The 17373-nt window shown below is 37.7% G+C and overlaps 1 protein-coding gene across 1 annotated transcript in view; it reads right to left on the reverse strand.

The window, feature by feature from the left end:
- UVRAG (UV radiation resistance associated) overlaps window positions 1-17373 on the reverse strand; it is a 223462-nt gene that overhangs the window by 196531 nt on the left and 9558 nt on the right. Inside the window, exon 2 of the mRNA XM_024761969.1 lies at window positions 1150-1267. Within this exon, the coding sequence (XP_024617737.1) occupies window positions 1150-1267 (118 nt within the window). The remainder of the gene's footprint in view (window positions 1-1149; window positions 1268-17373) is intronic.

Consider the following 17373-nt stretch of genomic DNA (forward strand, 5'->3'; position numbering starts at 1 on the left):
CTATTTTAGTGTATAGTATACAGCTAGTATACACTTATATACTAGCTGAAACAGCTAGCACTAGTATCAATGTAGTTTCAATCCTAATCCAATATTCCTGTCCTTATACCATGCTTCCTCTCTTACAGCATCCAACACAGGTCAACTGATTATATCAAAGTGCCTTTCATCCAATATGTATTCAAAAGATGCTCGTGATTTTGACTAAAATATCTGATGTACTCTTAGAATTATCACTTATGGAAGAATCCACATTTCAATGTGGAACTGAATTCAAAGAAACCATGCCATTCTTTTAAAAATGACCCCATATACACAAAGTAGTACAGATATGAGAAGATATGAACTAGGTCCAAATTTTACCATAATACTAAAGGAATCAATTATATTTTAAAGAAAAGCAAATTAGTGCTGGATACTGGACTCAAATAATCTATTTTATTTTATTTTTTTTAAGATTTTTTTGATGTGGACCATTTACAAAGTCTTTATTGAATTTGGTACAATATTGTTTCCATTTTATGTTTTGGTTTTTTGGCCGCGAAGCATGTGGGATCTTAGCTCCCCCACCAGCGATCAAACCCACACCCCCTGCATTGGAAGGCAAAGTCTTAACTACTGGACAGCCAGGGAAGTCCCTCAAATAACCTTTTTTTAATAAATTTTAAAAAATTTTTTAAGTTTTATTTATTTTTTGGTTGAGCAAGGTCTTAGTTGTGGCTTGCCAGCTCCTTGGTTGTGGCATGCAAACTCTTAGTTGTGGCATGCACGTGGGATCTAGTTCCCTGACCAGGGATCAAACCCGGGCCCCCTGCATTGGGAACACGGAGTCTTATCCACTGCGCCACCAGGGAAGTCCCATCAAATAGCCTATTTTAAATGACAGCTACTGGAATACAGATATTAAACGTCAACGTTCATAAAGGAATGATAAATTTATCAATGTAAGTCTCAGTTATCTGAAAGAACTATCCAAAAGACATGTTTCTTCAATATGTATAACAACTGCTCATGAAATATTTTCAGACAGCATGACAACTTAGCTTTCTAATAAGCAATACTAGCAAGAGGCACTGAGAATCATTTGTGTTACAAAAGAATAAAAATGAGATGCAACGATCTGTGGGTGGCAAGTCCAGATTCCCTTACCTTTATATACCTTTTCAGTGTTACACAAGTGAAGTGTGAAGTAGGTATCTAGGAGTTGATGGCCATTCCTATTAACAATGTTCCGGGCAGCGATGTTCCGAAGATGTCTAAGACGTCGCTGAAAAATAATCACAGAAAAAGAGGAGTATTCAGCTTTTTCCTCCTATAAAGCTTTCTGAAAGTTACAATTCAAACATAAAATATAGTAAGTTGTCCCAGTCGTTTATTTGTTGAGCCAGCAACCTTAACCCAGTCTCTTATTTATGCCTCAGCATCTCTTCTGTCAAATAGGAACTATTCCTGCCCTATATCACTTACAAGGTTGTTGGGAGCATGAAATAACAGATACGAAACATTCTTGAAAAGCATAAATGTTATATCAATGCTATATACCTGTAGAATAGCGTTAGTGTTTCCTGGAACATAAACTAAGTATAATAGTAATTTGCTTTTTTCCCTTCGGAAGGATGCTTGTAGACATGCAAAGTCCACCTCATACCAATAGAATATCAGCCATTATTACACACTTACACCTCTGTTGCTAGCTCAGTCTGACGCCAGATCATCTATTACAACCAGGAAAAGAAGCCAAAGCCAAAAAATAAAAGCAATAACTCACTGTTCACTCCATCCAGCCAGTAACCCAACTGTTGCCAGCTTAAATTCTCACTTGACCAGCAGTTAACCGGCCCCTATTTCCTAATCAGGCCTCCTTCCCAACAATTTCTCTAACTAGGATGCATGAATTACTTGGAGTCACAAGTGTTGGAAAGGCAAAGCTCCATAAGCAACAGTAGAAATCAACAAAAATATAAGATAACTTAAGGCATAGCCAAATCATCTCATATCAAAAAGAGAAAAAGTTGGCAATGCTGGAGTCTAAGCATAACAGATTCATTCTCAAAAGCTAGTTCCCTGTGTCAGATCATTATTTTCAGAGACTTAAAAATAGAAACCATGGGCTCAGTTTTAAATATGCTTAAAGTTCTCCCTTCAGGCTGAAAGCCCACTTTGCTAAGTCCATCTTTAATTACATGTGCAGTCAGCCAGAAAAGTTCAGTTCTTCCCTTCCATGCACATACCAACCCAATCCTTTCTCCCAATCTAGAGATTAAGATTCTTTGACAGAGAACGTTATTGTCTAATAAATTTGGTTAATACTCAAAGTACGAAAAGCCCCAAATGTACTTACAAAAAGTTCCTAGGGCTTACTCTAAAAGACTTATATTTCTACAATCTGCCAAAGGTTTCCATTTCACACCCTGGATTACAGCAACTATTTCCTTCTACTATATATTTTTCATCAACCTTCTCAGTCAAGATTTTAAGTTGACAGGAACTATTAATTGCCTATACACAACAATCACATCTGTTCTGCCATAAGATTCCAAACTTGGTCCTCTATTCAAAAACCTGAAAACATTACCCAAAGCCTCCAGCATAAAGTACAAACTTCCCATTATTCCTTTCAAAGCCTTGTGCAATCCGACCTCTCCATAACCTATCCTTACTGCCCACTAGATCTTCCACATACCCAACCCCTTAGTCACACGTGACTGATTAAGGTTCCATGAAAAAGATCATGCATGCACGGTCCTAGCTCCATGCTTTTGCTAATGCTAGCCCCTTAATCTAGAATACTACTCTCTTTAAGGAAATCCATTTATGCTTCAAAGTTAAGGAGAGAAGATTCCTCCTTCCTTATTCTCTAACTGAACAGTTTCTTTTTAATGCAATTAAAAAAAACACTGGGAGGTTAAACCAGAAATGCAGAAAAATTATTACCTATGGGGGTGAGAACAGGTTGGAGGGAATAGAGATAAAAGCAAGACTTCCCTGATACTTGTTTATGTGGTTTTAACTTCTGTACCATAAGAATGATTTACATAATCAAAAAATAAAGTTAAATAAATAAGAAAAAGTTTAAATCAACTAAACCTAGTCCAAAATATAATAGCAATACCAAAAATTACCACCAGCCTTAGGCTATATCACCCACCTTTGCCCAAAATATTACCCTATGATCCAAGGAAATATTAAAGAAGTCAAGGTGACCTAAAGGATCCTCTCTGGTTCTCAGTTCCCCAGAACATCTACTTGACCAAAACAATGTATAATTATACCTAATATGAAATTATGGATAGTCCCAGATATTTGTCAATCTTCCCCAACTAGACTATAAGTTCTATAAAGGAGAGACTTTATTTTATTTACTGTTGTATCTCCAGCATCTAGATGAGTACCTAGCAAATAGCAGGTACACAATAAATGGTTTTTGACTGAATTAATATATGTCCAGTGAATTAACCCAGTCAAGAAGGTCTTGGTATGACCTAGGCCTTGCAATGAACCTGAACTTAGTGGCTTCTGACACCCACCCACGAGATGGTGGGAGAATAGAGAGCACTTCAAACCTAAGAATGGACCTCAGAACTGAAAGGGGGCTCAAATCTTAGCAGTGCTTCTGGACTATAGCAAATCCTCAGCACTCATCTACCTTTAACTGCTCCAGGATATATAATCTAGCGGTAGTTCGTGGCCTGGTGGCACCATCTAGCATAAATACACTGCTTTAGAACTTGTCTAAACAGAAATTAAATATCAGATTATCTCTTCAATGGCCCATCTGAGGATAGTTAAATTCAAATCTGTCTTATGCTCTAAACTGGCTCAATTATCTTAGAAAAGTAAAAATACTGAGTAATTAAAATTTACACAGACTTTGGAATTACTCTTTAAGATAACATTCCATGCAGCTTCTTCACCAGCCAATCTCCTTATACTTTCTCAAAGCTCTAAGCTTTCACAGTTATAAAAAGCTCTTTGTGTATCTTTCTACAGCAGTAGCTTTAGGCATCCAAGTTGTGCTCTAAAAACACCTATCTCCAAAACTAAAGCTGAATAGATTTTAATTTTTAAGTTGGAATTAACATGGCTTTAATGTCTTTGAAACACTGCCTATAAAACATTCTATATAAAGGTTAAAAACGTTCACTAACAAATAAAATTAAATCTTCTTACTCAGCTTTGATTTGGAGGATTGACAGATGTAGCTAGAGCACAACTCTATCTGCAATGTTGGCAGTGGGTAAAATACCAGTAGGATCCTAAATTCCTTAACTTTTTTCTTTTACAAATCTCTCAAGTATAAATTCTAAAACAAGACTTAACTGCCATATGTTGTAGATCTGAAACATTTGCTTAAGTAAAAAAGTAAGCGTTACTCATTCGTATGATTGTAAACTGGTGCCTGTAAAGAATCTAAAATGGTTGGTTTTTCTTAACAGTACTAATGCTCTTAGAAAATGGCTTTAAAACATAACAGTAGATTAAATGATTTTTTTGCTTTGTTTTTATTTATTTTGTTTTGTTTTGTCCTGCCCAGCACCTATTTAGTTTAAGAAACAAAAAACAAAACAAAAACAAACAAGCAAACAAACAAAAAACCCCTCAGCTATTCCTTTGTAGAACCACTCTCCTCTGCTATCAATTTATATAATACTTCCTGTAGAATTAACTCCACCTCCAACTCCAAGGAGGGTCGCATGACTCAGATCAGGCCAATCAGCACATTCCATCCCCCTGCCCATAACACATGATTAGGATCCTAGAAAACCCAGAAATTAAATTGTTGAGAGGTTTATCTTCCCCCTACTGGCCCAGAACCTGGAAAGGACATGGGACTAGAGATGCTGGCAGTCATCTTTACACCACAGTGAAATGAAAACAGCAAGTAAGACAGCAGAGTCCAGAGATGTGGAGCAAGACAGAGGTAAGGGATTAAGAGATACAAACTACTATGCATAAAATGGACAAGCAACAAGGATATAGTGTAGAGCACAGGGAATTATAGCTATTATAGCTATTAATGGAGTGTAATCTGTAAAAATACTGAATCACTATGCTGTACACCTGAAATTAATATTGTAAATCAACTATACTTCAATTAAAAAAATAAAAGTAAAAAAGTCCTGGCAACAGAATTTGTCTCTGGATCAAACCATACCTAAAATGGGAATTACTGTATAATGACATATCCAGTCCCTATAAAACTATCAAAGATTACAACTAGAGAGAAGACTTACATTGTAACTGTTTATCAAGAATTTATCCTGGGGCTTCCCTGGTGGCGCAGTGGTTAAGAATCCGCCTGCCAATGCAGGGGACATGGGTTGGTATCCCTGATCCAGGAAGATCCCACATGCCGCAGAGCAACTAAGCCCGTGCGCCACAACTACTGAGCCTGCGCTCTAGAGTCTGTGAGCCACAACTATTGAGCCCACGCACTGCAACTACTGAAGCCCGAGCGCCTAGAGACCATGCTCCACAACAAGAGAAGCCACCGCAATGAGAAGCCCACGCACCACAACAAAGAGTAGCCCCCGCTCACCTCAACTAGAGAAAGCCCACGTGCAGCAAGGAAGGCCCAATGCAGTCAAAAATAAAATATATTTTTTAAATTAATTAATTAATTAAAAAAAAGAATTTATCCCATTAACAGGTTAGTAGATGAAGAGAACATTCTAATTTAGAGGCAAGGTACAAAGAAATGTTTTATTTTGTTAAACATCTCCATATTTTAGAAAATGGTAATTTCTGGTGGGTCACTCCATTTTTGTTGATATAATTTTGAACCTTAACCTTGGCGATGGCAAGTCAAAACACACCCCAGAACTAAAAGAAAACCAAAGCAATTTTCAGTAGTAAGGTGCGCCATTGGTGTTCTATGTTCCTCCCAAATATTAGCACCTTTCCCTGGCTGGTATCTAAAACTTTCTGGTTTCTGAGGTATAATAATGACCAAAGAGAAATGTGGTGTCCTTGATCTTGTTCCTCGTCACTGCTGGAGAGTGACTCAGGGAGGCTGATGGCCAACAGAAGGAGGAAGAAATGGCTATCATGCACCCTCCTTCCCTGTACCCCTTGCTTAAAAAACAAGAGTAACTGTGTTTCTTAAATATAATGACTCCACAAATCCCCACCATCACCAAACTAAGCTATAATCCCACGCAACTTTTATGACTCCCAAGACCATGGTGACGTATCTTCTAAACAAATTTTGAGTCTAATTTGCTTAGTCTACAAGAGCTATTACAAATCAATAATATAATCAATAACCTATAGTCCAATAGAAAAGGGGGCAAAGGATACAAAAAGGCAGCCACCAAAAAAGAAATGGAAATGGTCACTAACCATACGAAAAGATGTATAATCCCACTCATAAAGATATGCACACCAAAACAAATATTCCAGCTTGTGGAGACCGTAGTTTCCAAAGAATGGCCGCACCAATACATCGCATCCCACGTGCTCTCTTACAATGCGATGCTGCCACTCCTCCTTGACGAAGTGGCGTCTATGTTCCCTCTCCCTTAAATGAGGGAAGGCCTGTGACTATGGCAGAAATAATGCCACGTGACTTCTGAAGCTAAATCATAAAATTACCTGGTCCTCTTTACAGGATGCTCTTCCTCAGTATCCAGTCACCCCACTGTGAGGATGCCCAGCAGCCAAGTAGAAAAGACTTTGCAGGTGCTCTCCTCAGCCCCAGCTGAGAGATCCCAGCTATAACCAGACATGCAAGTGACCATTTCAGTACCCAGCCTTTCAGACGCCAGAAATGACATCAAGTAAAGCACAGACAAGTTGTTCCCACCAAGCCCGAACCAAACTGCATATTCATGAGCAAAATAAATGATGATGTTTTAAGCCACTAAATTTTCTGTTACTCAGCAATAGAAAACAAAGAGATCTATCTGATTAACCAAACCATTTTAGTCTCTGTCAGGGTTGATGCTAGTAAGGAAAATAATGTTGGGGAAAATATAAAATGGTCCATTTCGGAAGGACAGTGACTTAGCAACAATTACCAAATTTTAAACTGCACATAATATTTGACCAAGAAATTCCACAAATCACAAAAATGTGTGCAAATATGGGCTATAAAAGCAAAAACTGAATAACCACTCAAACTGTGGTATATTCACACAACGGAAAATTGCATAACCCTTACAAAAACAAAGTGCTAACATGAAACACAAACAAAAGAACAAGAAATTTTAAATGTCCACATAAATAAATACTACTATATACCCTGAATGATGTAGATCGTGGGTTGTTCTAAAAGGAACAGAAAGTAAATATTTCAAGATTTTCAGGGTGCATCCTGTCTCCGCAAATTCTTTGGGTTTTTGTTTGTTTGTCTGTAATCCTTTAATGATGTCAAAACCTTTCTTATTTCATCAGTTGTTATAAAAGACCAGTGACTGTTGGCCACAGTTTGCTGACCCCTAATGTAGATCTCACTGAGTTATGAGAAGTTTTAAAGTAGCATTTGATTTGGAAATGTAGTCAAACTTGTTCTGAATACCGTTCCCCTTTCCTATTTCCTGTTCATTTTTTTCTTCAGGTCAGGCATTTATTCTCAGCCTGGGGCCAGGCTAACTGGCATGGAAGAATCAAGGCCCAGGTTAAGTCAGACTAGTGTTACTTTGGTACACTTTTTTGAGGGACAACAAAAGCAAACCTGGGAGAAAATTAGTTTTCCACATTTCCATGGAAGGTAAAAATGTTGAATTACCGAATCAAGAATTTAAGCTTGATAAATTAGGTCAATCTTTTTAAAAAATATAAAAGCCCCTTCTATATTATAGCAGTCTCAACCACCTATTTTTTCTAATCTCTTGATCCCAGCTGAAAGACTCACTGTGAAAACTTTTGAAGAACACAGAAATGCTTTAAAACTAGATGCTGCTGGATAGAAAGCAGATGATGCCAACACCCAATGTTACAGATTTAAACAAACAAACCACCAACTCTGATCTCTCATAAAAACTTTATAGCTCCTGTTCCTAACGGAGAACTTTCTCTGACACAAATTACACAACCTTGGAACCAAAGCGCTTATTTTGACATTAACTCTCCTCTCACTCAAGTTCAAATAAGTCCTAGATTAATTCAGTCATTTACTATGCACTAACAGGCTTCTCCACAAGAAAAGACAAAATTATCTATGTCTCTGAACTTCCTGCATTTCTTATACATTTTGGCTCTGGGTTTTTTTGGGTTTTTTTTAATCTCTACCCTATTCACCCCAATCTTGGTAGGAAGTCCAAACTTGCTCTTTTTCTCCCATGTTTCCTCTGGGTAGTGCTGCTCTAAGAAACAGGCCTTTGTAGTGACAGATCCAGTATTGTTCTCCATGTATGTCTCTCTCATCCTCCCTCTCTCATTCCCCTTTCTTCTATTTTACTTGCTGTTATTTCCTTTACAGACTATGCTAGGAACTGTGGGGATACAAACATGGCATTCCCTAGTTTCAGAGTATGTAATCTTTCTAAAGAACCGGAGTTTGGGCACATGAAAAAGCCAGTTTGAGGTAAAAGTATCCAACATATACTTTCAAAGACCGCTTAATTAAAGAACTGTTATTTTAGAAATGTAAGACAGAAGAAAGACACAGAATTACACAGGATGACCTGGAGGATAAAAACTGCAAGACAGAAGACAGCTTCAATGGTCCAAGTGTTAAAAGTAGTATCGTGCCTGTAATTTGCTTCAAAATAATTGGGGGGAGGGAGGGAGGACAAGTATTGTTAGTTAGGTATATAGATAAAATAAGATCTACCATGAAGTGATAGTTATTGATAGTTATTACCAATAACAGGTAGTAGGTACCTGGGAGTTTATTACATCCCACCCTGTATGTATGCATTTCAATACACATTTATATATAAAATATACATTATATTTCTTTATTCATTGAAATTTCCATAATAAAAAAGTTTTAAAGTAATATCAATAAGAACAGAAAGAAAGGATGAGACTATATGGGAGCACAAAGACAAAAATGGGCTTAATGGGAAGACTAACCAGATAACGGATATGGTTGAGGACAAAGAGAAGATTGATAAAAGAAATAAAGGAGTTAAAGGACCTCTAGAAATATAAGAACTAATCAATAAAGGTGTTAGGGCAATAGAGTAGCCATCAGGAAAGGGAAAGGGAAGGAAAGAGAAGAAATATGTATATATACAAGAAACATCCTATACCTTATATCAAATCCCAGATGGTTTAAAAATATTCAAATGTAAATAATTAAAGCATAAAAGTATCAAAAGAAACCATGAAGAATTATTTTACAACCTCAAAGGTCTAAGAATGATATAAAACTCTGAAGCTATAAAAAGAAAGAAAAAAAATCAATAAAATGTACTATATAAAATGTTTTTAAATTATGCATGACAAAAACTAGCATATATAAAATCAAAGGAAAAAAACCTAACAAAAAGATTTTAATTCATATAACAAAGACAATTTCACTAAAACATAAAGAGTTCATATGGGAATTCCCTGGTGGTCCGTGGTTAGGATTCTGCGCTTTCACTGCCAGGAGCCCAGGTTCAATCCCTGGTCGGGGAACTAAGATCCCGCAAGCCATGAGGCCCAGCCAAAAATAAAATAAAGTGTTCATAGAACAAAAAGTTCAACCACCCAACAGAAAAACCGACAAAGAATATTAACAGATTAATTCACAGAAAATACAAATAGCACTTAAACAAGAAAAGATTCTCAACCTCATTCATAAGAGAAATGCAACTTAAAACTACACTAAAATTGGCACAGATCACAAAGTCTGATAACATATTCAGAGGCAGGCAGTGGCAAAACAGACACTTCCCTGAAAAAAGTATAATTAGTAAAACCTCTAAGATGGCAATGTGGCAATACCTACCACAATTACAAATGCATAGATTCTTAGACCCAGAAATTCCACTTGTGCATTTATGTTAACCTTTGAATTGTGATCCACATGAATATATTACCTATCTTTTAAAATAAAACTAAATTTAAATATTTAGAAAAACAGAGATGGCAACCAACCCTTAAGCCCCGGTATCTGTGATAGTCATTACCAGAAGCAGTGTGACATAGTGGTAAGAGAGTCAATAATCCTGAACTCAAGGGTGGTTCTAACCACTCACTAGTGGGCAAACCACTCAGTCTCTCTGAGCCTGTTTTCCTTTCCATAAAACAGAGATATTTCCTGCATGCTTACCTCTGTGGGTTATTTTAAGGATCAAATGAAATAATGGACATAAAAGCTCTCTGAAAAACTGTAAAGTATTTTAAAATATAAAGTATTAACAGAAATAGGGATGTCAAGAAAGGGATGTGGTTAGTGTAAAATGACGAATTGGTTTAGGCATTTCTAATCTGAAGTAAAGAGACAGATTTAGAATTCATCTATCTAAATAGAGGTAATAAAGTCACAAGAGTATAACAGATCTCCAAAGGACAAACATTCAATAAATAGAATTATAGAATTACAGAACTGAAAAGGATCTTGAAAGTCATCTAAGCCTTTGCTACCCAGTATCACCTGGGAACCTGTTGGAAATGCAGATTCTCAGGTCCCACTACAGACCTTACTCAATCAGAATCTACATTTTAACAAGATCCCCAGGTAATCTGTATGTACATTTTGAGTTTAATAAGCACTGGTCTAAGCCATTTTACTCATTTTTTAGATAATAAAATTGGGGTCCTAAGTAAATGGACCCACCCATGTTTACACTGTTAGTAAGCAGCAAAATCAAGGTTTGCACCCAGGCCTGATCTCCTAGGCTATGTGTACATGTGTGCATGTACACCATGTATTTGCTTCCCAGATACCCTGTTTCAAAACCTTTGAGACATCTTTGCCTGGCAGATGTCCCATGCCCCTACTCCCATTTCTAATCAGCCAAGCAGCCCATCAATCCTTTCTTCACAGTTATCTCTGGCATATGTTTCTTCCTTTCCACACTCTTCATTCATTTCCCTAAATCTATTGTTGTTTATACTGTAAAAACCAGCTTTCTTCTCTTATACACATATCAACTTCCTCTTCTGCAAACAAGAGGTCACAAATAGTAATCTCTATACAATTCCTTAAACAAGTACAAGCCATTATGCATTTGGCTGCTTGCGGGGGTGGTGATGGGGGGGCCCTGCTAAGCCACATGGCATTGCTGGATCTTAGTTCCCCGACCAAGGATTGAATCCGTGCGGAAGCGCAGAGTCCTAACCACTGGACCGCCAGGATATTCCCCATTATGCATTAAATGTTAACATACTGATTTCAGGGAGACTCTATTTTTAAAACCTACCAAGATTAGCAAAATTAGAATCTTTGTGTCTTCATTTCCATTATTTCTTTCCCATTACCCCCCGCCTTCTCTTTGCCCCAGAAATAACCCAGGTTGCCTTTATCTAATAAGGTCCTCCCACTACAATCAAGCTTTACTAAATAAATCCAAAGGCCCTAAATCTACTTTCCAGTACCATCTTCAATCCCAATCTGTCTCAATAAGCTCGCAACATTCACAAACATCCTCATGTCTTCATAATTCTCTCCTATACATTGTACCCTAACAAACCAAAGTATTTCAACATTTCTGGAGTACCCATGATGTGCCAGGAACTACACAATGAAATGGAAGACTAAATACCTGACTACCTCTCCTACATAAATTCAATAAAATTAAGAGCCCTGGTCTCTGCCCCATTTCCACATCTGCACCAAGAATTTTTGACTTTTTTAAGAGCCAATAATATGGGACTCTTATAGATGCTCAGCCACAAAAGAAATAGATGAAGAGGCAGATTAAGCCACCCACAACATGAGGACTAACTCCTGTGCAACAGCCAGTATACACTGCAGCACTAGGGTAAACAGTTCCAGAGACTCCCAGCTACAAACTGAGTTCAATTAAATCAACCTGAGAAAAAACAAAGGGCATGTGCTTCAGAACAAAATCAGATTGTGAGCTATTTATTCCAGTTATACCAAACATTGGTTTTGTGTTGTGGTATAAACTTAGCCAACTTAGGTTTGAGTCCCAGCTCTGCTATTTCCCTTGGGTATGTAACTAATCTCTCTAACCTTCAGACACCTCATCTGTAAAATGGAGCTAATAACAGCTTCTACCTCACAGAGTTGCAATGAACGAAGAGTAAAGGGAAGAACTGCAAAGCACTTAGACACAGTGCTAGCGCATAAGGTAGTTCAATAATGCAACAATTATTACCCTACAGGTTGCCTCAGCTTTTAGTGGTCAGTTTACCTGTAGGTTCAAAATCTATCCACCTAACCCGAGCTATACAGGTTTGTGAAGGTAGAGACAAAGGTGAAACTGGAAAACTGTGCTTTAAATCCAAGAAGCAAACAGACTGATAGTGGGAAAAGCTCCGAATTTAGAACCAAAATAGCTGGGGATTCATTGTTCTTTTCTGGGTCTTGATTCTCTCACTGTTAAGTGGGGGAGATGGTTCTAACTACTGTGGCTAAAAATACTATGAGAATGGTTTTAAAGACATTAGCTACTAAAAACACAAGGCAGCATGACAAAAGATAAAAGGGTGAGAGTGGGAAATTCATTCATGAATCACTTTTAAAGGATATTTCTGCAGTAGTGTGTGAAAATGAGCCATGAATCTTGACTGGAGGAAAATATGACAGCAAATGGTAATCACAAAGTTGGACTAAAATAAGTATCTACAATTAAGCAGACAAATGTCAAATTATTCCTCATGACCCAACTCAGAATCTCCACTTTTGAGACATCCTTCCTGACCACCCTGCCCCATCCACTACCCTAAACCAAGATGATAATCTCTCCCCTCTGTGCCATGACTATGCTATATACATGCCACCATCACAGTACTTAGCACAATCATGCTTTATCAACTATGTTTATATGGCTGTGTACCCCCAAAGGAGGGGTGAGCCTTAAATAAAGAAACCAAGTTTCATTCCTCTTTTTACCCATAGCACTTAGCATCTGACACAAAGTAGATACTCAGTAAGTGTTTGATGGATGAACCAATGAGTAAACCATGGGCAAGATTAGATATTTCACAGTGCCATAAGACAGCAGCCTTATGCATATGTTATATTTAACATACACATTAAAGTTATATTTTATATATACCTCTTAATAGCACCTCTATTTTGTCACCACTCTCGGCCTTTCTGTAGCCTCCAGTGACTATAAACTCCTTAAGAACCAAAACCATCTATTTATCCCAAGCGCAGCCACACAGATATTCAATAAATGTTTGCTGAAGGAATAACGGAACGATGAATGAATGAATATCTCACACTGCCTCACAGCTTAGGCCTCAGTCTCCCCTTATTTAGAAACTTCATCAGCAGCCTTCTCCCCACCACCTTCTCAATGACTCTTCTCACCGCCAGTCTCTCCTCAAAACTATCCTCCTACTCTCACAGTACAATGCCAAGGGCAGACTGATAAATGTGGAGGGAGTGTTAAGAGCTCAGAAATCATAATTTTACCACAATGACAGCCAAGATTACCTCAGACAAAAATCATCAATGGGGACTTCCCTCGTAGTCCAGTGGCTCAGACTCCACACTCCCAATGCAGGGGACCAGGTTCATCCCTGGTTGGGGAACTAGATCCCACATGCTGCAATTAAGTGTTCGTATGACGCAACTAAAGATCCCGTGTGCCACAACTAAGATCCGGCGCAGCCAAATAAATAATTTTTAAAAAATCATCAGTGGATGATAAATCTGGGGCGGGGGTGTGGTGGGGGAAGCAGGATATATTCATGATCTCAAAGTGTCTCCCTACAGACTGTTTATTAGTTAGTTTCAAGGGCAGACACACACATACAGAGTTATATAGTTGAGAAATCAGATAATATCTTGACCGAGTGACCAAAATAAACATCACCAGTAAGGGACAAATGGACATCATGTGCCTCCAGAAGTGATACCCTATGAAGGACGCATCACCACACATGAAATTCCAACTGAAGGGACTTCCCTGGTGTTCCGGTGGTTCAGACTCCAAGCTTCCAATGCAGGGGGTGGGGGTTCGACCCCTGGTTGGGGAACTAAGATCCCATGTGCCATGCGGCATAGCCAAAAAAATGAAAAAAAAGAAAAAGAAATTCCAATTGAGAGAATGCATAATCTGAGTCTAATCATGAGGAAACATCGGGTAAACAGAAAATGAAGAATAGTCTATTTTAAAAAGGGAGGAAGGGGTCTATCTGTATAATGACACTGACCTTAAAAAAAGAGACAAAGAAAAGCTGCAGAAATGTTCTACCTTAAAGAAGAGATAAAACCACTAAATGCAATACCTGACTCTAGAATGGATCACGAACTGGAGAAAAGAAATGTTCTATAAAGGACATTATGGGATCAACTGACAGATTATGAACCACAGATTAGATAAAAGCATTATATCAATGTTAATTTACTGAAACTGATAACTATACTGCAGATATAAAAGAGAACATACCTCTTCAAGGAAATACATACTGAAGTACTTAAGGATAAAAGGTCAGGATGTATGTAACTTAACTTCTAATGATTCACACACACAAAAAACTTATCTATATCTGTATAGACCTAGGAAGAGATAGCTTGCAAATGACAAGGCAAATGGAATGTTAACAATAGATGACTCTGGGTAAAGGGTATAAAGGTATTCTTGTACAAGTTTTATTTCTGCAATTTTTCAGTAAGCTTGTAATTCTTTCTAAACAAAAAGTTTAAAAAAGAAAAGAAAAACAAGTACTAGCTTGTACTAGCAATAAGACAAGAAAAGGTATAAAAGGTATAGAGATTGAGAAGGAAGAAATAAAACTGTCTTTGTTCAACAGATGACATGATTCTCTATGTAGAAAATCGGAGAAAATCAACCACAAACTCCTGTAACTAAGCAATTATCGCAAGGTTGCAGGGTACGAGGTAAATTTACAAAAGCCAATTGCTTTCCTATATACCAGTAATGAACAAAGGGAATTTGCATTTAAAAACATAATACCGTTTACATTATACTCCCCCAAAATGAAATACTTAGGTATAAATATGAACAAGATCTACATGAGGAAAACTATACAACTCTAATGAAAGATATCAAAGAAGAACTAAATAAATGGAGAAAATCCATATTCATGGATAGGAAGATGCAATATTGTTAAGATGTCAATTCCTTCCAACTTAATCTATAGATTCAGTGCAATCCCTATCAAAATTCCAGCAAGCTATTCTGTGGATACTGACAAACGGAATAAACAAGTAAATCAAAGGAATAGAATAGAGAGCTCAGAAACTTATACCACATAAGTATAGTCAACTGATCTTTGACAGAGGAGCAAAGGCAATACTACACACCTATTAAAATAGCCAAAATGCAGAATACTGACAACACCAAATGCTAACAAGGATGTGGAGCAATTTTCATTCACTCCTGGTGGGGAGGAAGTTGTAGATGTAGCGCAAGGTGTAGGTGTAGAGCAAAGATAGTCTTTCAACAAATGGTGCTGGAACAACTGGATCTCCACACACAAAAAAAGAATCTAGACACAAACCTTACCCTTTCACAAAACCCAACTCAAAATGGACCACAGACCTAAATGTAAAAACGCGAAACTATAAAATTCATAGAAGAAATCTAGGTGACCTTGGGAATGGCAACTACTTTTTAGATACAACAGCAAACACACTCTCCATGAAAGAAATAATTGATAAACTAGACTTCATTAAAATTTAAAACTTCTGCTCTCTGAAAGACAATGTCAAGAGAATGAGAAAACAAGCCATGGGGGAAAATATATGCAAAAAACACATCTGACAAAGGACTGTTACCTAAAATATACAAAGAACTCTTAACTCAACGATAGAAAAACAAAACAACCTGATTGAAAAATGGGTCAAAGACCTTAACAGACACCTCACCAAATACAGACAGCAAATAAGCATATGAAAAGATATTCCACATCATTTTTCATGAGGGAAATGCAAACTAAAACAAACAAGATACCACTACACACCTATTAAAATAGCCAAAATCCAGAATACTGACCACACCGAATGCTAACAAGGATGTGGAACAATTTTCACCCATGGCTAGTGGGGAGGGAGTTGTAGATGTAGCGCAGGGTGTAGGTGTAGCGCAAGGCATTTTTAGGGCAGTGACGCTACTCAGCGTGATACTATATTGGTGAACACATGTCATTATACATATGTTCAAAACCAAAGAATGTATAACACCAAGAGTAAACCCTAATGTAAACTGTGAACTTTGGCTGATGATGATGTGTCAATGCAGTTCATCAACTGTAACAAACGTATGACTGTGGTGTGGGGTGCTGCTAATGGGGGAGGCTATGTACGTACAGCGGCAGAAAGTACTTGGAAAATCTCTGTACCTTCTGCTCATTTTTGCTATGAACTTAAAATTGCTCTAAAAAATAAAGTCTATTAAAAAAAAAAGACAGTCCTCCCCTCTACCTCCAGGATAATGTCCAAATTCCAAACCATGGCACACATGGCCCTCCATAATCTAATCCCAAACTATACCTCTCCAGCTCGTTTGTTTCCACCATCCTCCTCCAAGATCCTTAAACTCCAGCCTCACATTCGCTTTTATACCTACTTACCTTTTTGCTCAAGCTGGTCCCTCTGCTAGAATGCTTTTCCTTCTCTTTCCCACCTCAGCATTTAGTTCAAACCATCTCTTATATTACACTAAAATGGTCTGCTGACATAGCTGCCTTAACCATTAGATTATAAATCCCTCCAGGGCAAGGACAGTGCCTTATTTATCATATCCTCCGAGCCTGACAAACTGCAGCAGTAGTAGTAGTAATGATAGTAGCAAGAGCAGACATTTACTGAGCATTGAGCAGTTACTACGTACCAAGCACCTTTTTAGGCAAATTTATGGCCCACATAATTCTTTCAACAACCCTACAAGGTAGGTGCTATTATGCCCATTTGATCTGAGTCTCCCTGAGACATAGAGAGATTAAGTAACTTCCAGACTGCCAACTAGGAAATAATGGAACCAGGATTTGAACCCAAGCATCAGGCTCTAGAAAACATATTCTTCACCACTGTGGTATACATGGTAGAAATGCAAAAAAAAAAAAAAAAAAACTGTTAAACAAATGATAGTGTAGAACAGAGTTGAGCACAATATTTGTGGAATGAAAATGTTAGGGACAGAGACTTCCCTAGTGGTGCAGCGGTTAAGACTCCGCACTCCCAATGCAGGAGGCCCGGGTTTGATCCCTGGTCAGGGAACTAGATCCCACATGCATGCCACAACTAAGAGTTCACATGCCACAACTAAGGAGCCCACCACATGCCACAGCTTAGACCTGGTGCAACCAAATAAATAAATAAATATTAAAGGA

Source organism: Neophocaena asiaeorientalis, unplaced genomic scaffold, assembly GCF_003031525.2.
Source record: "Neophocaena asiaeorientalis asiaeorientalis breed wild unplaced genomic scaffold, Neophocaena_asiaeorientalis_V1.1 scaffold263, whole genome shotgun sequence".
Lineage (NCBI taxonomy): Eukaryota > Metazoa > Chordata > Mammalia > Artiodactyla > Phocoenidae > Neophocaena > Neophocaena asiaeorientalis.